Source organism: Apium graveolens, chromosome 10 (genome assembly GCF_009905375.1).
Source record: "Apium graveolens cultivar Ventura chromosome 10, ASM990537v1, whole genome shotgun sequence".
In the NCBI taxonomy this organism is placed as follows: domain Eukaryota; kingdom Viridiplantae; phylum Streptophyta; class Magnoliopsida; order Apiales; family Apiaceae; genus Apium; species Apium graveolens.
In genome coordinates, this window is record NC_133656.1 from 142,193,326 (window position 1) to 142,216,932 (window position 23,607).

The 23,607-nt window shown below is 34.9% G+C and overlaps 2 protein-coding genes across 2 annotated transcripts; both read right to left on the minus strand.

Moving 5' to 3' along the window:
• Positions 1–5,233: 5,233 nt before the first annotated feature.
• LOC141691078 (uncharacterized) lies at positions 5,234–7,554 on the minus strand. Its single transcript, XM_074495823.1, has 6 exons — positions 7,398–7,554; positions 7,027–7,279; positions 6,834–6,939; positions 6,636–6,725; positions 5,913–6,351; positions 5,234–5,499 (listed from the first exon to the last, which is right to left on the minus strand). Exons 1-6 carry the CDS (start codon positions 7,552–7,554, stop codon positions 5,234–5,236), a joined length of 1,311 nt encoding a protein of 436 aa, XP_074351924.1.
• A 2,280-nt stretch (positions 7,555–9,834) lies between these two features.
• LOC141689830 (uncharacterized) lies at positions 9,835–14,553 on the minus strand. Its single transcript, XM_074494293.1, has 9 exons — positions 14,384–14,553; positions 14,211–14,280; positions 13,262–13,424; positions 12,020–12,831; positions 11,499–11,672; positions 11,268–11,384; positions 10,841–11,020; positions 10,712–10,758; positions 9,835–10,358 (listed from the first exon to the last, which is right to left on the minus strand). Exons 2-9 carry the CDS (start codon positions 14,256–14,258, stop codon positions 10,064–10,066), a joined length of 1,836 nt encoding a protein of 611 aa, XP_074350394.1. The 5' UTR covers positions 14,259–14,280; positions 14,384–14,553; the 3' UTR covers positions 9,835–10,063.
• Between the last annotated feature and the right edge of the window lie 9,054 nt (positions 14,554–23,607).

The following is a 23,607-nucleotide window of genomic DNA, read 5'->3' on the forward strand; positions in this document are numbered from 1 at the left end:
TAGTTCTGACACCTGCTTCAGGATCTCCAATGATTAAATCAGGTGTATGTGCTTTAGTCCACTTCCTTGTAGATGGAAGTTGATCTCTAGAACTGGATCCTCCCCCATGATCCATGTTGTCTCCATCAGCATTTTCTGATGCTCCCCCTGTAGTTATGATTTCTAAGACTTCAGAATTTGAATTTGATTTTTCAGGAGGTGAAGAATCAGAGCTTCCAGAATTATCAGAATTTGGCTCATCAGAACTAGATGAATCAGAACTTGAAGAGCCAGTGACAGGTTCTGATGCTTCTCAAGAGTCTTGAGATGTGGTAGGTTCTTCAGCTTGCTCCCCCTGGACAGGTGCATTTTCCTTTGGAGTTGTTACCACAGTTTCAACGACATCAGAACATAATCCATCAGAACTTATAGGATTAGGATTTAAGTCATCAGAATTTCCAGAATCAGAATTTAAATCTTCATTCTCAAATCTTAGCTGATCATGATCATCGAAATCTTCAAGTCCAGTAATCTTCTTATCATCAAAAGAGACATTGATAGATTTCATGACAACTCTTGTTCTTAAATTGTAGGCTCTGAAGGCTTTTGCGGAAAGTGGATATCCAACAAAAATTCCTTTATCAGCTTTTAGATCAAATTTTGACAGCTATTCAGGATGAGTCTTAAGAACAAAACACTTGCAACCAAATACATGAAAGTATTTCAGATTTGGCTTCTTTTTCTTCACCATCTCATATGGTGTTTTTCCATGCTTGTTTATAAGTGTAGCATTTTGTGTAAAACAAGTAGTCTGCACAGCTTCAGCCCAAAAATAGGATGGTAGCTTTACTTCATCAAGCATTGTTCGTGCAGCTTCAATGAGAGTCCTGTTCTTTCTTTCTATATCTCTATTTTGTTGTGGAGTTCCAAGTGCAGAAAATTCATGTTTCATTCCATGATCTTTGCAGAACTCTTCCATGATTGAATTCTTGAACTCAGTGTCATTATCACTCCTTATTATTTTAACAGAATCTTTGATCAATTTATCCAGCTGTTTGACATGATCAGTTTGAGTAGATGTTGTTTCAGTCTTCTTGTGCAAGAAATACACCCAAGTGTATCTTGTGAACTCATCCACTATAACCATAGCATATTTCTTCTTTACAATAGACATGACATTGACTGGACCAAATAGATCAACATGTAGTAGGTGATAAGGCTCAAGAATTGATGACTCAGTTTTGCTCTTGAAAGAAGATTTTCTTTATTTTGCCTTCTGACATGAATCACAAAGGTCATCAGGAGCAAATACTGTTTTTGGAAGTCCTCTCACAAGATCTTTCTTTACAAGCTCAATTATATTGTTGAAATTTAAATAAGAGAGTTTCTTGTGCCAATTCCAGCTTTCTTCAATTGATGCTCTACTCAACAGACAGATTGCAGAACCATCAGTACTTGTTGAAAGTCTGGCTTCATAAATGTCACCATGCCTGTATCCTTTCAGAACCACTTTGCATGTAGAATTACTTATAACTTCACAGTATTCTTCAAGAAATCCACATGATAACCTTTATCACAGAGTTGACTCACACTCAACAGATTGTGTTTAAGTCCTGAGACAAGAGCTACTGAATCAATGATGACATTCCCAAGATTGATCTTGCCATATCCCAGAGTTTTTCCAATGTTGCCATCTCCATAAGAAACTCCTGGGCCAGCTTTCTCCATAAAATCTGATAGCAGGGCTTTATTTCAAGTCATATGTCCTGAGCATCCACTATCCAGAACTAGGATGTTCTTCATGTTGCTCTGCAATCACAGAGACCACTAATGGTTAGTTTTAAGGACCCAGAATTGCTTGGATCCTTTGGCCCTTTTAAGTTTGTTAACATTTACAGCGGATTTAACATCAGAGTTTATGCTAACATTTTTCTTATCAGTATTAACAGTATCAGACTTTGCATTATACTTTACACTAGAAGGAATTAAAGCAACTTTCTTCAAAGAAGGTTTTATCTGATAATAATCATAGTACAAACTATGATATTCCTTACAAGTATAAATGGAATGCAATATACTACCATAATGAAAACAAGGATTTTGTGGCTTAAACCTAACAGACTGACTCTTAACTCCTGACTTAGAAGGTAACGAGTTTATATTTTTTATTCTTCCTGCAAAAAGAAGCCAGATGGTTAGAGTTTCCACAGTTATAGCATTTCTTTCTAGGAGCATTAGGAACAGGCATATAATTATTGCTTTTATTCACACCTTCCTTTCCATACCTATTTTGCCTAGCTACCTTTACCTTGTTTACACTGGTAATCTCTTTCAGCTTATATTTAAGTCGCTTCTTGGTCATTAAGCCTATGTTAACTTCAGTTGGTTTATCATGTTCTAATTTGTCAGAAGTTGACTCTGCTATCACTTCTGTCTTAATATCTTTCATCTTTTCAGAATCAGACTTTACAGTTTTAGCTACAAATTTAACAGGATTTACCTTTGGCTTAGTAGTCTGTTTAACAATAATTGGCTTAACTTGTTCAGTTCCTTTTTCACTTTTCTCATCTCCATAACCTAAGCCCTCTTTCCAGTTCCCACTACTTAGTATATCCTGAGTTGTTCTGCCAGAGTTAGTCCAAGTCCTGATAATCTCTCTCTCCTTTTCTAACTCAGTTTTTGGAGATTTATTCATTTTTAGCACTTCATCTCTAACATAGAAAGCATCATCTCTATCCTTCTGAGTTTGATGGAACATAACTAACTCTTTTTCTAAATAATCATTCCTCTTTTTAAAAGCAAGATTTTCAGAAGTTAATCTTTCACATGTTAAAGTTTGATCTCTATTGCTAATAAATATGGTTTTAAGATATAATCTCAACTCAGTAATATCATCAGTGTGAAAGACATAAGTTGTTTGAGGTACCTTTAACTCAGCAGCATCAGAACTGCTATCAGCATTTGCCATCAAGGCATAGTTCTCCTCATCTTCAGAATCTGAAGTGTCTGTCCAGCTTTTCTTCTTTGTGACAAGAGCCTTGCCTTTATCACTCTTTCCTTTCTTGCAGTCAGGAGATATGTGGCCTTTCTCACCACAGTTGTAGCATTTGACATTTGAGTAATCTCCTCTGTCAGACTTTCCTCCTTTGCCTTCAGATTTTCTAAAGCCCTTCTTATCAGAACTTCTACTTTCCTGGAAAACTTCTTTCCCCTTCTGAATTTCCTGTAAGCTATCTTTGTGATACCCTTCACCATAAGAGCACACAGCTTCATCATCTCTTCAACACCATCTACTTCAGGTAGACTTTCAATTTCTGAATCATCATCATCAGAACTTGATGATTCTGAATCAGACTTTATGATGAGAGCCTTTCCCTTTCCTTTCTTCGAGACAGCCACTTTGGGGGATTCCTCCTCAGTATTAAGAGCAACTGTCCTTGACTTTCTCCCATATCACTTGCTTCTTTGATCCATCTCAAGTTCATAAGTCTTGAGCATTTCATAAATTTCATCAAGAGTAGTTTCATTAAGAGCATAATTGTCTCTTATAATAGTAGCTTTCAAATCCCAACTTTCAGGAAGAGCTAAAAGGAATTTTATATTTGAATCTTCAATGTCATATTCCTTGTCCACCAGTGACAGATCATTCAAGAGTTTGACAAACCTGTCATATAAGTCAGTTAATGACTCATCACTTTTTGAGTCAAAGTGCTCATACTCTTGAGTGAGTATAGTCCTCCTGTTTTTCTTGATTGCATCATTTTCCTAACACCTTGTCTCCAAAGAATCCCATATCTCATTTGCAGTCTTGCATTGAATTATCCTATTTGACATGACATTATCAATGGCACTATGCAGCAAATGCCTTACCTTTGCATCCTTGGCAATAGATGAGATATCTTCAGCTGTGTATTCACTTTTCTCCTTTTGTATGGTCTTTGCTGGCTGATCTGCAACTACAACAGAGAGCTTGGTTGGCTTATGCGGTCCTTCATAAATTATGTCAAGATATTCTGAATCTGTAGCTTCCAGAAACATAGCCATCTTTACTTTCCATATGGGATACTCAGAGGGTCTCAGCATGGGAACCCTGATAGTCTCATATCGACTATGGGTTTGAGTCTTTGGAGTTTCTTCAGTTTTGGCGGGCTTGGTTGGATTTTCTGCTTCTTCAGACATGATTATTTTGGATCTTTACTGTATGTGTGTTAACAGACAGCTCTGATACCACTTGTTAGGTCACACAACACTGTAGAAGGGGGTTGAATACAGTGTAGAATACAATCAAATCGATTTAAAGCATAAGTAACAGAAAATAGATGTATTTGATATAATAAACTCTGTTACAATGAAACTGTTCTCTCTCACTGATGAACAAATATCACGAGAGCTGCTAGGTTATAATGTATGATCTTCTCGATGATCATAACTCTTATAGAGTAAACCTATGTCTGTGTTTATATAGACACACAGTTACAAGATAACTTCTAATTGATATGGAATATAATTCTATCTCCTAAAATATATCAATCAGATATCTTATATAATTCTTCTAGTCCTCTAACTCTTTCCATGCATATCTTCTTTTTGTATATCTTTTCCTGTAAATCAGCTTCCTTCCGTAACTATTAGTCCTCCAGTACTTAAGTTCTGATATCCATCTTCTGATATTATCTTCTGATAATCTAAGTCCTGATATCCTTAAGTCCCGACTTCCAGTAAGTCCTGATTCCAGTAAGAACTGATATTTCCTGTTAGTTAAGATCTAAAAATTAAACATGAAACATATTAGACATGACATCTCAAATATATCCAACAACAACGTTTGTTGGAGTCAAAATAGATCTCGATCTCAGATACTCCTGTGAATGTATATTATTATGAAAATCTGGATATATAATATCAATTAGGGTTTTTATGGGACTTTTCAAGGGACTCTTGACAACATAGTCATCAGGAACTACAAACTCAGTTTCAACATATGCACGATGAGTATCAATGCATTCAGCTTTTCTGTCTCCAACCTCAAGTTGCCATTTACTAAAGTCAGCTATTACTTTATTTCGAGCTTCAGAATTACCTGAATGTAATCTCATGTTCTGACTGAGAAGAAAGACCTTGCAAGATTTCCAAAGCCGGGATTTGTTAAATGATGCATTCACTATTTCAGCCCTTCCGGCCTTAGCAAAACAGGTAATATCTGTCGAAAATCGCCACCAAAAACAATTGTAATACCGCCAAATGGTCTTTTTCCTCATTCTACATCAACGGCAGCCATTATGTCTCGCAGGCTTCTGTCCACGGCTTCAAATGCATAGCGATGCTGCATTAGAGCTTCATCCCATATTATAAGACTTGTGTGATGCATCAACTCTGCAATGTTTGTACCATGTTTTATTCCAGCAATAGAACCTTGATCTAATTTAAGCGGTATTTTAAACCTAGAATGAGTTGTTCGGCCACCAGGAAGAAGTGTAGCAGCAATTCTGGAGCCTGCAACAGGAAGAACAATCTTTCCTTCTGATCGAAAATGTGAACAAAGAGTTTGTCAAAGGAACGTTTTACCACATCCACCGCTCCCGTAAACAAAAAACATTCCACCTTTATTTTTGTTTACATTATCAACAACTACATTATATACATCCAGCTGCCTTGAGTTCAGGTTTTTATGAGCTTTTTCGTGATTAAGTCTCAATTCTTCTTTATTGTAGCTAGTTTCCTCAACAATGAGACGATTGATTAAAGTGTGAAAAAATCGTTCGTCAGAAAATGGCATCATATGAAAATCTCTTAAGGACTTACCAACATCATTTAACAACTTTTCAATCTATGCACAAAAAAACAATGGTAAATGTTCCGACATCTAATTAAAAATAATAAAAGTAATACTACAAAGTAACAGACGTATCAAGTATTTAATAATGATCACACACCTGCTAAAGTATAGTTCTGGATTTCATACTCAGACAATGTTAAATGAATGTTATCTGAAATCTTGCGCCTCATATAAAGAACATCGTCTGACAATGTTGGCCAGAATTTTTCCCATAGCGCAAGAGGATCAGACACAGAACAATTTACCAGGATGTTAACAAATATAGCACGAATTTGGATTGGCATAGTTGAGAATACATTTTCTTCCAAAGCATCATGCCACTGATTATAATTATTTAACATACCAAGAGCACCACATGCTTTCTTAAATGTATCATATGTAGTTCCATCAATAGTTCGCAGCTGAGTGAAAGATAAAGCACTTTTACATCTAAGTAACAAAATTCGAAGATACAATGATTCACCAGTTGTTGCATGAACCTCTGCTAACCTCCCAACCACATCACCTCTTTGTCTAAGCTTCCATTTAGCAGTTTTCTTTATCCATGTAAAATGGATGGGAAAGTCAGAATACTTAAAATTTCGAGCTTGTGGAAATTCACTGTTAGCTACAAACCAAGCCCCTAGTTTACTTTTTTAGAAGTAGCGTTATTGGACACATTCTCCAAATCTGCAGAACTCTGAAAATTCAAGTACTTCGGACCGGGCAAATGTTTTGGTAAGCGTTCAACACTTGGGGAACGATGGTGAATGTCAAACCCAAAAATCCATCAGGATGCCTCAGATGCACAAACATATCTACCATCAAGAAAAAAATTTACCTCATCCAAATTCTTCACGGATCTTGCAGTTTGTTCATTCCCTGATTTGTTACTTTTCTTCTTCAACAACATTGTAGCAGTGTCATGACCCTTCAAACAATACTTGAAGAGATATTTCAACGATCTTGAACTGTTGCAAATTTTCAGATTTAAATGACACTAAAACCGCAACATAAGATCTCAATTGTATGGAACTACAAATTGATTGTCAAGGTTGATCCCTTTTTTGTTGATAACTCTACCAGTGTTACGCCTCCGATAAACAGGAAAACCACAATCGTCAAAATAGGTATCACCATTAAATCTGCAAAAAACAAAAAATTACATGCGTCGATATTAATAATAAAATAGACTTATTACGGAACATATGTATCATTCTATTTATTCATACCTCTTTGGGAAATGACGCATGCATTTTCCTTTCACCATACATGGAGATGTGTATAAGTCTTTATCACATGGTTCATGCATCATATAGTTTTTAACAGCTTTATATGCTATTGGATCAGAATTCTTATCTGGTATTTCAGCAGAAACCAACTGGTCAACCTTTTCAATATAATTAGGTCTGCTTTCAGGGCTCAGCCAAATTAGCATATGCACGTGTGGCAAACCACACTTCTGGAATTCAATTACATGTATAACTGTGCAAAACATAAGTAAAGAAAAAATATGTCATTAAAGCTATGCATGTGTAGATATGATTCAAAAAATTAAATGTAAAATTGTCAGTATCCAATAAAATAAATTTACCTCATATACACTTTCCAAAGTAGTTCTTCTTTTTAATCAAATCTAATAGCTGATCAAGCTTCAGTTTAAACACGCGAGAAACAATATCCGGTACATCAACAGGATCAACATTGGGCAACAATTTAAGCATTTCTTGTATCTCTGGCCACTTTGAGTTGCAAGTCATGGTGAGAAATAAGGATGGATGACCAATTGCACAACATATCTCCAATGAATCCTTAAAGTATGAGACATGTATCGTTGAGATCTAGTGAATGAAGCAGGCAGTATAACAGCTTTTCCAACATGCATTGGATCATGGTCTCCTTTACTGAGAGCATCACGTACAGAATTATACAAATCAGCACGGATGGTAGTTTGATGCGTTGAAACCCAGTCTAATCTATATTGTTCAATGGCAACAAACTGATCAACAACGTATTGTTGCCACAAACGTCCAACAAGGTGTGGCGTTAAACCTGAAATTAATGAAACGATGGTGAGAATATGCACTAATTTATTACGCATTTTATATTTTAATCATATTGCTTACTTCTCAAAAATACCTTTAGAAGTTCATATCATAATCTTGTAACAATAATACTCTCTTAGTGAAACATGTCGCCTCTGTGTTGAGTCAGGATCAAGGTCTTCTAAATTCTCTATTTCAGAGTATTTATTGCTTATCAGAGGTATACGTTTATGATACCTCTCGGTTCCCCAAGGAAACAGTAGTGGATATTGCAACTGCATGAAATGTGGATCTGTTTCATATATCCTCTCCAATCCTTCTTGTTTGGAATTCACAACTGTGTCTCTAAAATCACCGGTATTCGTATCATCACTAACAATGAAAGTGGCAACTTCATTAGATGGAGTAATATGCTTTGGTCTCCCGCTAGAAGATTAAGATGATATGAGGACTAACTTAAACTCATCTAGATCTTCATTTTCAAACCGATTACGAGTCATGCGAAAAGCTTTGACTAACTCATTGTTCTTGTCTAACATACTTAAAAGTTCCTCGACAATATCTGGATCAACATTGTCAGAAGCATCTCCCATTGCATTGATTCTATTCTCAACCTCATTCTGCGTGTCGTATATGTAGAGCTGGAGAAATTTGGGGCAAGATCCATCCAGCAGTACTAAACTCCCATCCAAATGATAGTTTTGACCTTGTAAACGAAAACAATATGGTGAGCTACCTCTGTTTATTGAGTTATCAATCTTACCACCGGTGGAAGTGAATTGGAACATGCAGTTGTACACTCTTATGTACTGTTTAAAATGCCTCGATTTCTCACCACCAAGTAACAAAGAAGCTAGTGGTTCTGGTGGCGTTCTTTCTTTTGGCAAATGTATCTGACCATTCCGACAGCACATAGAAAATGTGGGCTCTTTACGCGGACATGATTTATTATTACGCTCTTCGTTCCACATAGTAGCACCACATTTATTGCACAACTTTGACGTAGGACCAAGATCCATATATCCATGCCACAAATTCTGATTCAATATCACACCATCCAGGTCATCATGTACATTTCATCAATTCCAACATCTGAATCATTGGACTCTGAATTGTCAATTTCAATCATATTTTCAAAATCTGAAATCAAATTCCTCTTCTCAGGAGATGCTTGACATTTATTCTTTCTTGCACCGTTTCTTAACTTTGGTTCATGGGGATTATGACAACTTCTATGTATTCCAGGTTGGCTCATTCGCCCATGTTCGAAATTGGGATTAAAGTTTGAAGATGTGTCACCGCTATTCACAGAGGACATCCTTTACGTTTCACGACTGCATAGTAAACAAATATTTAATTACACATCTTCTTTATTAAAGAAAGTGGGATTAATCAATTACGCAACATAACACACAAACAAATATCACAATATTTAGAAAAAACAACTAAAGGTATGAAATATATAATATAAACACATGAAATCTAATGGCAAGTAGTATAAAAATAACGAACAAGAAAAAATTAGAAGACATATATAAAATAATATAAAAATGACATAAAATAAATTACATATTATATATTTTTTTAAAAAACTTATCTTAAAGATTAAATAACACAAAAAAAAATCAACACAAAAGTTACAAAATATAAAACATACTCATAACATTTGTAACATAAGTCCAATAAAATGATATACAAAGCGCATTAATAAAAGGTACACATACACAAAATATATGAAAATACCGCAAAAAATTGTCTTAGTTCATATTTCAATCCTTGCTAATGACTCATAATCAAAGTACGAATAAATTATTAGGCTTGGATAAATAAATTAACTTAATATTACTCATCATTATTTTAAAAATAAAGTTCAAGCTAAAATATTAGGCAATTCATAGAGCACCGACAAATTCCTTTCTATAGCAAGCAAGACTACTAATTAAAGCAGTAATGTTGTGTTTTGCTATCCTTCATAACCCAGCAATGATACTAATATAACAAAGAGAATGGGGGCACTTAATTTATTTACAAGCAGAAGCGCCGTAACCATTATTGTGTAATACCCCAGAATCTCATCACAACACCACTATATAGCATTATATACACGAAACGCAGAATCTGCTGAAAAACTGTAAGAGTAAAGATACCATACTATTACCAACTATTTTAATAGGCACTAATCAAATTAAATAGTCTCTTAGTTAATTGATTCCGCGAGCAGAATTTAGGCGTTAAAGAGCTCCCAGCCATCATCCACCAACTCCATGCCAGTACCGGGGATTTCATTTTCATATAAAACCTCATCATCAGTTGAATTTGGTGCTGCCTTTGCATTTTTCGGGGAAGCAACCACCTCTGGTTCAGGCAGCTTTTCAAATGATGCACCAAGTACGGATGAACTTGAAAAAGTTGATACGGAGGTAGTCTGACTGGAAGACAAAGATTTGCTTAAGGGAATTCCTTGGTCAAACTTTGTTTTCATTAACTTCACATCTTGGCATATGATGGATATCTCTCCTCTGCAAGTATAAAATGATATTCAAGCAACTTGATCAGGAAAGAAAAGAAAATTTGAGACCATGATACACTTGACACCACTTTACCAAGAGAAATAATATTTTATAATCAACAAGCTCGCAAGAATGAATAACTTTATATAGTCAATAGTCTAGACTCTAGAATCAAGGAGCACAGAAAATTTGCAACAATATGACAAACTACTCAACCATCAAGGAGAATGCTCCTACGTTCTGTACATGTGAAGAACTATAACATAGCAATGAACATGAATATCTAAATATCTTTGCAACAGAATCTCGAAACAACTGTTGTAAAGCACCATCATCAATTGGATGGATAAAATGGTACTTACTGTAGTATATCAACTAATTGACCACGATCAATGAGGAACTCTCTCAACTGCAATAAAACACATCAACAGGCAAGGTTAATCAATCAACATAAAGTGTCATAGAACACTTAATCATGTACAATCTGCCACCTTGGAGTTCTCCTCGGCTTGTTGCTCTAATAATTTTGACTCTTCAACCACCTTCTGCATCCTGCTTTCTTCATGAGCAAGATATTTAAGGGCAGACTCTTCCTTTTCAAGCTTTTCAAGCTCTGCCTCCTTAATCTCAGCTACAGCTGAAGCTAACCTTACTTCAAGCGCTTGATGGATCTGCAGAACAATGCTTGATATAATTACAATTTTACCATTGGCACAAGTAAAAAGATAAAGATATGATTAGGAGCATTGACTATAAAGAACAATTAATACAAAAATATAAGGTTACTGATCCACTATAACATTGTCTAGTCCAATAATATAATGAAACGGTATCAAAATGATCTATGCCAAAAATCTTGCAATCCAAAATTAATTGAAACGACATAGAGAGTGGTTAGAGTGTTTAGAATAACAGAACCTCATCAATAATTGCAAGAGCTTTGACCCTTTCATCTGACAAGCTGTGTAAGCGAGACTGAAGCTCCCTCATCTCAGTGGATAAAATAGCCTTCTCACCATATACTTCACCAGCATGCTGCATCCACCAAAAAAGTAAAGAAAGAAAAAAGAATGAGCTAACTGCCATTTTTGCCCCTAATCAGTCTACTAAGTACTATCAAGTTCATAAACGTATGAAAGGGTACACAACCATGTCATTTGCTTCCTTTGCGCGTTGCAACATCTTTTTTAGGTCTTCGACCCTAGCAAGTGTATCCAAACCTCCATGAGCAGCCTCTTCTCTAGCTTCCTCTACAGCTTTCTCTTTCATTTCTACTTCATTAATGAAGCTAATAAGTGAATCCTTGGCTGATCGCAATGCTATCTGAACAATTTAATATTTATTAGGTATATTTAGTAGTCCCCGGGAAAAAAAATGACTTCTAAGATTTATCAAACACCAGCCTCATAACCATGCGTGTCGAGGAGAACATACAAAATGCTTGAGATTAAGCTTCATCATGAAATCTTAAAATTAATGGACAGGTAGGAAAAATATTAAACAATATGAGAATTTTAGGTTTAAACAAGGAGACTATCAATATTAAAATGCCATAGGACTCGATTTAGCAAAAGAAAAATATTTTTTTAATTATGTAAGAAGAAATATACAGTAGAAGGAGGATATAATCCTTAAAGAGTTTGTTAGGTGACAATAAAAAAGAGTCATACCTTCTCCCTTTTTTCATTTTCAATGATACCCTCAATAAGTTCCGCACTACACATCTGGCCAGATCTGCTGGTAACAATAGCCTTCATAGAAGTTTCATCCTCAAAATCACCCATGCCACTAGAGAATAAGCTCTTCACCCCACTTGGTTCTTGTTTCTCTAGATCCTTAACTAATACATCAAGTACGATATTCACCATATCCACATTCTGACAATCGGCCATTTCACTAGAGCATACATCTCCCCCTGAAGCAGCAAGGGATGGCACATCAGCTTCTGGTTCTTCAACATCGGTGACTGGTGGAATTGGCTCAGTTAGAAGCTGACTATTGCCATAAAAACTATTTGGAGAAACAATTTGAAAAGCTGTTGGATCCACATCAGCTACTGGAGTCACAGAACGATGGTTCTTCCTTACAAGTTCATCTAAACTTAATTGTTCTTCTTCATGAAGAGATGAAGAATTCGTAGACCCGTCTGTATCACTTAAAAGCTGATTACCAAGTTTAGCCATCAATGATCTCCTAGAAAATATTGGACACTCTTCTGTACAGGATACTTGGTGCTTCCCTGGTAAACTGATATTCTCACCAAACTCATCCACAGCGTCTACAAACACCTGATCCTGAACCTCATTTGTAACATTACTGGGACCAGATGTTATGAAGTTCACATAGGGGATATCAAACTCAGTAAAAATAGATTCACCAGGCTTCCTTGATGGAACCTGTTGCGATGCAATAACTTCTTCCGAAACTCCATAATTGACTGCAGTACTATCTGTCCCATCAGCTGTATTAGAGACTTCAACATCTATGGGGAGCAAAAGAACAGAATAAATCACATTGGTCAATAATATTAGCTTACACAATAAGCTCAAAAACTTATATTGGATAAACCTGACTAGACATCTATATTAGGCTGTAATATAAAAATCAAAGGTAAAACTATTCCCATTAAAGGTGCATACACACAAACACGCATTAACATACAAATCAGAGTGGGTTGTTACCTCTTGCACAATGATACACTCTATCAATACATAGAGGAAATATACCACACCAACACAAACAGTACCAAACTGGTCGGAAGTTACCCAATAAAAACTCCACTACTTGTTAAATTAATGTTACTATTGCCATCTACAAGGTATATACACACATTATCAAACTAGTCGGATCGACCTTGCAGATATTATAAATCCATCAACTGTTGTAAAATGATACTGCAGTATACACATTACCTCCAGATGGATTTGACAAACTTGGACCCTGATCAGGAGAAGTAGCAACTTTTCCACCTTTTAACGAAAGAGACGGCATAACCTCAGAAAGAACAACCCCAACAGCCACATCAGCATCCTTAGAATTCTCAATAGCAACAGCTCTCAGTATCCGGGAATCGACCTAAAGTACATATAAAGGCAAGTGCAGCCAACAAACAATAAATACTTGTTGCAATTCCAAAAAGAAATCTTTATTCCAGAATAAAAATTAGATTAGATTGTTGAACCTTTTTTCATGAAAAAATTAACGTTTTCAAACTTTATTATAAAATCATAAAACTGCAGCCAAACTACTGTAATTAAATAAACTAAGCATTTGAAGTAAGAACCACAATCATCAGGATTTAAGCCTGCTAATCAATCTTCATCCCTAGAATTAAACATATTATCTTTTCAATTTAATTTCATCAAAATTCAAACTTTGCCAAACTTAATCATAAAAATATTAAATTTATCGTCAAACTACACTAATGAAGTACACATAAAATATGAGAATCAAATCATACACTGGGATTTAAGTCTTTCATCTAATCAATCTTCATCCACAGATTAAAAATTCAATCTTTTCACTTTCTTTACATCAAAATTCCAACTTTTCGACACTCCATCATAAAAAAAACTTTAATTGCATTCAAACTACCTAACAAACACTAAATATGATACCCAAATCATAAAAATCAACCTTCATCCCTAGAATAAAAATTCATTATTTCCATCAAAACCCAAACTTTTCGAAACTTTATCATAAACCCACTCTAAATTATGTTCAAACTACAATAATAAAGTACAAAAACAACCACAAAACAATAAAAAAAATTCAGATTAGACATTAGTACTAATCAACAAGTAACACAATAAAATCAAGAAAATAAAAAAGGGCTTTTGGGTTATACAAGATTGTAAATACCTGTGGAAAAACCTCCTGTAAAACCTTATAAACTGAATTGAAACCCATCTCAATACAATAGATCTCTTCTCTGCAAACCCAGAAAAAATAAATAAAAACCCACAATTTGATAAATTAATACAATTAATTAATAAAAAAAGAAGGGGTTGTTAAAAAGTGTTAATGGATCAAACCCTTTTATTCTTCTTTGCTAAGAAACAGAGTATTGAAAAAGGTGAGGATAGGGAGTGATGATATGTGAGTGTGTATTGTGTGTATATATTTTATATTGTGGTAGGAAAACAGAGAAGCTATGAAGATGATCGGTCGATTACGATACTAATGTAGCTAAGTAATTGGGGAATTTATGTCATTTTGGTCCATGGTATTTTTGAGTTTAATTTAAATAAATTAAAAATCATTAAAACACAACTTACAAGAAAATGTGGTGTTTGTTCCTGGAAGGTTGTAAGGAAGTGGGAAGAAAAAAGAGGATATATTTTCTTTTAAAATGTATGTATATGGGTTTTGTTAATTGTTAATTATTAATTGTTTAATTATTACTTTCAATATTAATAATTGATATTTTTTATTTTATTTTTTATCGTAGAGAACCCGCAACGCTATCTTTCGGGTGCGGGTAAACCCCACGGGCTCACGCAATAGCCTGCAAATCACGTAAATCAAGGTAAATCGCATTTAAGCGACAGACTCTGACTCAGGATGCATAATCAGGATGCATAATCATAAATTCTCCTTCCGTGAAATTTGAACCTGTGAACAAGAGGATAGTTATCCCCTCTTTAACCAATTGAGCCAACGCTTGCGGACAATATTAATTGGTATTTTGATACTAACTAATTAAGGTTTTTTTTGAAAGCCGAGTTTTATTAATAGAAGTGTAAAGGGCAATCCATTTATTATAGTTAATTAATATTCAGTAGTCCGTCGGTACATACTGAAATTACTTAATTGCTCTAATTAATTAATTTATGATTTTGAGATAATTATCTTATATAATATTATCATTAAAATTATGAAATTCATGAAACAAAGTTATATATAACTGTTGTACACAGTAGGCTAGGCTAGTATGAGGCGGTATTTGGGTAGAAATAGATGGTGTTCGAGCCTAAATAAAATAATAAAGACTGTTGATGTTGAATTTGTTTAAAAAAACTAAACAGAAAGATAATTCGTTGGTTGATACTGTTAGGTAATGAATACAACATGAGGGGTGAATGTGTTTTGTGTATTTTTAAGACTTTTTGAATGTTTGTTACTTTGTTAAAAAAACATATTAGAAATGCAGTAATATTATGTTAGCTGAAATAAAGCAGTGCATACAATATTTCAAAACTCACTTAATTTTGTATTAAAATCAAGCTAGGGTTTTGCTACAAATCCTGGATTCTTTGTAAGTAAAGAACTCAGCTTCTTCCTTGAGAGAGTTACAAGAAAAACTAGATCTATTTGATACATCAAAAAACAAAGGACCGGTGTTTACTTTATAGATTAGTAAACAAGTAAACACCGGTTTACAGAGCATGCAATAAGATGTACTAAACCCTACTTTAAGTTATCTCTAAAGCTTTCAATTTCTGGCTTAGTGTTTCTTTACAAATCGTGCAGGTCTGTGACTTTCCTTTGTCAGTTAATCTTGGTCTTTGATCTTGCACTCTTCAAGCTGCTTTTGTAGACTTTTCAATCTAAGTGATTAGATCGTTTGTTGATTGATAATATTGAATATTTAACTTGTGTGCATTCTGTACTTGTGGTTCTTATCGAGATCTCCAGTTTGGTGTATAGAGAACTAACATCTCAATAAGTATAATGGCTTATCGAGATCTTTTAGTTCTCTATAAGTGTCTTTGACTTGTCGAGGTCTCTGAGTTCTCTATAAGTGAATTTTGGCTTGTTGAGGTCTCCAAAACTCTGCATGTAGAAATGATTTGTCGATATCTCTAAGATCTCTATAAGCATTTGACTTGTCGATATCTCTCAGATCTCTAATGAGAAAATTGACTTGTCGATATCTCCGATCTTTATATCTTCATTTTGACTTGTCGATATCTCTGAGTTCTCTATATACAAAATGACTTGTCGATATTTTTAATCTTCATATCTTCATTTCACTTGTCGATATCTGTGGGACTTCTCTATAAGCCAATTTGGACTTCTCGATAAGTCATTCGATAAGTCATTCTGGAGTTCTCAAATGACTTTTCTATATGCTTGATCTGTGACCTGTCGATATCTTGACGTAGAAAATTTTCCATAAAACAGATTTATTCAACTTCAAGCTTCTGTATCATTTCTCTGAGGCATAATCTATCTTGATCTTCTTCCAGAATTTATTCCTTAGGCTTGAACTGTTTACAAGAAAATACTCTAGTCTGATCTTTTAACCATTTTACAGACTCAATTAATATAATACAGAATACAAATTTAATTACCAATATAATTGAATCTTAGGTCTGTCAGATTGACTTAGTCTTCTTATAGTACATGCATGTCTTGTACAACAATCTCCCCCAATTTGTGAGAAGAGCTTATTACAAATTCATGCCTGGTAATAAGACTAATAGGTATAACATTTATACATTGAGTGATTACATGAGTTTGATAAGTGCATTCATTACATGAAATCCTAATAGCATGGCTCCTTTCTAATAAGGTCCTTAAGATTTACTAGCACTTGAAGTTCCTCTATTATTCCAGTTCCTCTTAGAGCTTCCACAAGCTTGAGCCACTCATCCAATAAATAACCATTCAAGTAACCAGCTCTGAATCTTGAGTATCTGCCAACCTTTATATTCAAAAAGTGTCCATCCTTAGAAATTCTGATCAACCCCTTTACCTTGAGCTTATTTGATCTTTGTTCAAGTCTTGTAATTTTTTCTGCATACTTTCTATCTTTTTCTTCCTTTTCAGCCTTTACTTTTGCATTTCTTTCATCCCTTTCTCTCACCCATACACACAACATAGCCTTCAAAGCCCTTGTTATTGTGTCCTTATCCTTCATCAAGCTAATCACTCTTTTGAATTATGTGGTTGAAAGTGTATCCATTAAGTTACTGCCAAGTAGAGTAAAGGTGCCATCCTGGTAATATATTCTAACTCATGTGTAGGATACAACCCAGACTTTGACTATTTCTTCAGCTAATTGTTGAAAGAAGTCCTGTAATGCACCAATTTAGTGGTTGAAAATCAGTTTGATCAAAACAGTTCCAGATAGCCCTCTCAGTAACTTGCAATTTCTTTGGTTTTCTCTCAACAGTCTTGTATTGAGTTTTGATTGGTGGCTTGAATGAGGGTAGGTTTATATTTTTCTTCAAGGTGGATTGGCTAGATGTGATTGGCAATTTTGAGTAGGGTGTTTGCAATTGGCTTGTAAAATGTTTGAGCTTGTAGGTTTAGTGGCTTGAGCAAGTTGGATTTGAATTGATTGGACATTTTTCTTTGATCCTTCACCATCTTCCTTCTTCTTTCTTCTTCTTTCATCTCCCCTTTTCTTATCATCTCTCTTCTTCTCATCCTGCTTCTTTTCTTCTACTTTGCTACCAGATGTTTTAGAAGAATGACTTGGATTTGAGCCAACAGGTTTTTGCTCATCATGCTTCTGCTCATCATCATCCTTGTCATCTTTTAAGTTGAATTATGAGTTTGGCAACATGGTATCAGCATTTTGAAGATATCTTCCCAAGATTATGATCATCTCCTCATCTTCATTTTTTTGTTCTTCTTGGACTTTATATCAGTTTATGGGTCATTATTAATCTCAAATTTCCTGTTACACAATTCTTTGGAATTGTGAAGAACTTGCTCTTTTTGGTAGTTGAACAGATGTAGGTCACCCACTTGCTTGGATATATATAGGCTTCAGGAAAAGCAGCTATCTGAGCCTTCTTGAGTTCATTTAGCAGTTGGGTGTCCTCTGAAATCACTGGATTAACTCTGTCAATAATTACATCCAGCTCAGATGCTCTCATGGTTTGAAGATTTGAGAGAGACACATGTAGACATCTGTACAAGCCACAATTATTTACATTTGCAACTATTCTTTTCTCTAGAAAGTTATCAACTTTGACAATCACAACTCTGATAAAATTGATATTGTTGGCCAGGGCTCTTTTGTAAGTAATGTAGTTGTTGTGAAGAGACGCCCTTAAGACTGTTAATAGCTCATTGAACTCCTTGTCTAGACAGGGTCCTTCTGCAGCTTTTAGAAGTCTATCTTTTTCAACATCTTTAGATATTTGAGCTTGTGAAGAGCTTTGACCAGTGTGAGTTGATGTCAATTTTCCAGTCTTTTTAGATTTACCAGCTTCCTTGGAATGTTGAATCCTAGCTTCTATCTCCCCCTTAGTCTTGTTAGCAGGTAGGAGTAGTGGATTGGGAATTTCTGGCCTAATAGCTTCGGAAAGAGCAGGTAAAGGAATATTCAAGGCACCCATGATAGCTCACAAATGAACTGAGTACTGCATTTGAAGATGTTTGTGGAAGTCAACTAGGGTCCTGATATCATTTTTTTTGACTCTGCACTAGAGAGGTGAGAGCTTGAACCTGAGCTGTGAGTGAGTCATTAGAGGCTTGTAGAGTTGAAACTTGTTGTTGTAGAGATTGAAGTTGGAGATTTGATGATGTAGATAATGATGGTTGAGAACTTGAAGAGGTTGAAGTGCCAAATGTAGCTTGCACAACTTCCTTGATTCCTTCCATCAAAAGAGCAGATGGCTCATATGTCTCCTGATGGAGTTGATCCAGTTTGACCTTGATGTCATTAGTATTAGTGATTTGCTGCTGGACAACTTCATGTAAGGCTAGGAAAGATTCCCTCAGATTTTTGATGCTCTTGTCCAAAGATGATAAATCAAAATTGGCCATTTGATCTGTAAATCTAGAGAATTTTTGCTTGATTTCCAGCTGAGAAGGAATTATCTCATCCAGCTTGTCCTTGGCCAGTTTTCTTATTTTATCTTGATGATCATTCAGAGTTAGTTTTAGAGCTTTACCAATGAGGTGAAAGGCTTTAAGTTGAGCTTTATAGACATTTGCGATTGCATCATAGACTTCTTGTGGACTTAGAGTTCTGGCATTGCTTTCAAGGATGGTGATGTACTCTTCTCTAAATCTGGCCAAAACCTCATCCATCTCAAGATGAAAGTTTTTATCCAACCAGGCATCAAAGTTGCCATCATGTTTAGCTTCATTTACAATCTTTGTTTGATGTTCTTGAACATCTGTCTGGTAGAAAATCATGATATCTTGATAATCTTGATTAGACATATCTGATGTAAGAAGCTGTTGAGAAATTTTAGCAAGGCTGGACAGCTGATCAACCAATAGATCATTCATTGTTGGTGATTGAGCTTCTGCTTCCTGCAGCCACTAAGAAATCAAATAAGATTGTGATTGAGTAGTGTTAGAGGTAGATGGTTGGTCATTTGGATTTGAGGTGGAGGTAGAGACTCAATAGAACCACCTGTGACAGATGTCACAGTTTGACTCACAGGTTGAACTGTGGTTATGATAATTTTGTATTCTCCACTTTTGGTGTGAACCTCCATTGGAATTGGATGGGAGTTGACTAGGTTATTATCATGTACCCTAGCCTCAAACCCTTGTACTTCTTTCAAAGCAATGTCACTTGAATGTGATGTACTTGCGTCCCCCATAGCAGGATCATTGGCAATTGAACTCCTAGATTCAATTGTGAGAGAAATTTCAGCTAGGATTTTTAGGGGAGTTGTTCCTTCAAGAAGAACCTCCAATTGAATTGGAGAGGATTTAGATAGCTCCCTCTCAGGAGTACTACCCTCAAACCTTACAACTGTTAGGGTTTATACTGAACTATTTGTTTGAAGTATATACTATTATAATAATCATTTGAGAATCTTGAATGCATGTTTTCACATTGTCTGTATATTATATATTATAGACAATCTAGTATCAAATGGGATAGCATAAGATTAGATTGTCAAACTCCCTATATAATATAATAAAGGTTCACAGTCTAAGTGGTGTTAGACAAACCACTGGAATGACTGAAGTATTATTTAGAAATAGTATATCTTGACTATTGAATAATACTTGTATACTTTGTGTATATTGAACGGGATCAAAATAGTAGAATAATTGTTTATTTTATTATGACAATAAAGAAGAACTAAGATTCTATGATATTATTATTGCTTAGGTTCTTAATCCGGATATAGTGATTGCCACTTGAATTTAATGCACATGCCTTGATTCATACAAGTAATTTATTTTAAATTGTGAATTTATGTATTGGGCAATGACATTATATACAAAGTGGGATATTAACTATAAAAGGAAACTGAAACCGTGTCCGAAAAATATATTCGGGTGATGATGTCCTCTTGAAAGCTCATAAAGATAATTATGCTTTAGTCATGTAGGAAAAAAAATTCTTGCATAATTATAAGGTTGTGTGGATGATCAAGGATAAAAGATATTGATTAAATTAATTGTCAGAAATTAATTTAATTAATGGATATGTGATATCTTAAACATGGGGAATTTAATAAGCAATTAATATGAGAGCCGAATTAAATGATCAAATTACAGAATTAGGAAAGGTAGTGCAAATATTAATTCTTTAGTGGATTGAATTAATATTTAATGACAATGGGCTTGGCCCAGAATGACATTGGAAGGCCCGACCTAATAGTCCATGATCCCTACTGTAGCTTATAAATATTCTCATTCTCCTAAAGATAGGGCAAGACACATAAAAAATGAAATCAAATCCTAGGGTTTAAGAGAGGCAGCCATTTTTCTCAAGGAGCCAGCTAGGGTTTTGGATTTTTAGAGCTTTAAGAAGAGGCACATCTTGGGAGATCGAAGCCCACACTTCGTCCAAGGAGAATTAGGGAATACAGTAGAAGACGTGGACTTCAATCGCTTACGCCGTAGCGATTAAGGTTAATATTATGTTCGTACTCTTTTAGATATATCATAAAATGTTGGGCCAAGATGCTATTATTCCAACAACAGCCTGTGAAGGTTGATTTGCACATGAAAGTGCATTTGAAACTATCACAGGTTCTTCAATAAAAAAGTGATGAAACCCACGTGTTTGTGTTGGTGTCATCAAGGTCTACCCCAACATATAGCCTCTCACCAACTAAATTTAGGTCCTGGGTGGTGAGCACAATCTCTTGAACCATGTCACATGATGTTGGCAGCACTTGAGAATCAGATTCAAGTGTTTGATTGAATGAAGAAGAAATTTGAGAAATTAGATTTTGAATTTCAGAATTGAGTGTTGGCAGCTCCCCCTGAGTAGATGAGGGAGCTTCAAAAGATGTGCTCACTTTGTGTGTGTCATCCTTATTTCTTCTTTCATATACTTGAATTTGTTCAAGTGTTTGTATAGACTCTTTACATGGTGCACTAGGGAGGGTGCTCTTTTCAATAGAGACATCATGTTGAGAAGATGCCCCTATAGTCTGTTTAATTCCATGTTTTACAAATGCATCCTGTTGGGAGGGTGCAAAGGCGGTCACTTGAGTGGTCAACTTAGCTTTCTTAATCTTCTTTGATTTTCTGATCAGGTGAGACTCAAGTTTTGTATTATCCTCACCACTCTCACTAACTACTTTCAAGGGTTCCTGCTTCCTCTTCTTTTTACTCACTTTAGCCTTTTGAGAGGATGAAGTGGTTGGTTTCCTAGCTTTTATAGGTAAATAAGAAGGGGTCTCGGTATGGGAAGACCCATGTTGGTGTTCCTGTGTTTGTACTTACACAGGGACATGAGCCATTACTGCACTAGATTCAATGTAAGACCTCGTGTCAGGCATAGGGTAAGGGTATGTCCTGAATCTCTCCAACATAAAAGGAGTGATTCTAAGACTTACAAGTACCTTGTTCTTTGTTATGAGTGAACTAAATAGAACTTTGGACACTTGTTTACAATTGCCTATTTTAGTTCTATCTATATCATTAAGCATATGAATGTCATGCACTTTATGATTTAAAGCAGACATTATAAATCTAGGAAGAAAAATTTCTTTACCTCTTGATGTCAAAGGCATTATGAGCCTGTGTTGAGCTCCTCCATTATCAGATGTCCTACATTGATCTGTCTGTTGTGAGCCATAGAAAACACCAGATTTTGAACAATACTTGAAATATTGTCATATCATGTCTTTGGGATGAAAGGTGTAAATGTGTTTGATGCCATTGAAATAGTTTGAATTGGAGTGGGTAAAAAAAATAGAGAGAAAGAGCTTGAAATGAGAGAAAACGGTTTAGATTTGGAAAAATTTAGGTCACTTAGAGATCTCGAAGGCGTAAAGAGGTGTATGTCGAGATGTCTGGGTATTTATAATAAAAGGTAAATGACTTATCGAGAACTCAAAATAAACGTTTGGAATTTGCTTATCGAGAAGTCATATTAAGAGAATAGATACTTATCGATATGTCATTTTCCTGACTCTTATCGCGAACTAGAGAATGACTTATCGAGATGTCAAATAAATACCCAGTTTGTCCAGAATGGATTGAAATATTCCAAAATTTTATTGATTAAATCAATATAAAATTAGAATGAATTTATTTCAAAAGTATCATGCTGAAAATAATTTATTAAATAAAATTATTTCAATCTGAGTTAAAGATAAGTTTAAATTGTACTTGTAGAGAACTCAAAATAATTCACTCGAGATCTCTACATTACTTATCGAGAAGTCATAGAGTGACTTATCGAGATGTCCATTCGAGAAGTCTGGTAATGAACTTATTCGAGAAGTCATAATAACTTATCGAGATGTCCACGAGAAGTTTAACAAGGACTTATCGAGACCTCTATCGAGAAGTCAAAATAACTTATCGAGATGTCCACTCGAGAAGTCCAAAACTGACTTATCGAGAAGTCATTTATACTTATCGAGAACTCGGTCTCTATGTACTTTTGGTCCTTTTTAGGTCTATTTTTTATTAACTTCATATATTGAAGAAATGAATTAACAAAGAGACAGTTTACTTAGGATTTGAAAAATTCTAAGTTAACAAAAATAAAATGAAAAATAAATATGCAGAGAAATCTAAAATATTTATAATTCATATTCCAGTTAGTTTCCAATTAATCAAATGAATTTTGATTCATCAGAAATTAATCTGCTGCAAAACATTAGCTGAGTTCTTGCCTTTAGGATGAAGAATTTAACATTCCAATTTCACCAACAAGTCTGGTGAAAGTTGCTTCATCCAAAGGTTTAGTAAAAATGTTTGCTAATTATTTTTCTGTTGGAACAAAAATGAGCTCAATGGTACCATTTACAGCATGTTCTCTAATAAAATGGTACCTTAGAACAATGTGCTTTGTTCTAAAAATAATTAACTGGATTAGCCACAATAGATATAGCACTATTATTGTCGCACATAATTGGAA

Bases quoted from the DNA above. Each gene is read 5' to 3' on its own strand.
- LOC141691078 (XM_074495823.1), bottom strand. From the start codon at position 7,554: ATGACTTGCAACTCAAAGTGGCCAGAGATACAAGAAATGCTTAAATTG. The intron at 7,280-7,397 runs GTATATGAGGTA...TGTTTTGCACAG, and splicing joins GAAGAACTACTTTGGAAAGT to TTATACATGTAATTGAATTC. The intron at 5,500-5,912 runs GTGTGTGATCAT...ATTTTCGATCAG, and splicing joins CCAGAACTATACTTTAGCAG to AAGGAAAGATTGTTCTTCCT.
- LOC141689830 (XM_074494293.1), bottom strand. From the start codon at position 14,258: ATGGGTTTCAATTCAGTTTATAAGGTTTTACAGGAGGTTTTTCCACAG. The intron at 11,385-11,498 runs GTTGTGTACCCT...TGGTGGATGCAG, and splicing joins CAAAGGAAGCAAATGACATG to CATGCTGGTGAAGTATATGG. The intron at 10,359-10,711 runs GTAAGTACCATT...TTATACTTGCAG, and splicing joins CAATTAGTTGATATACTACA to AGGAGAGATATCCATCATAT.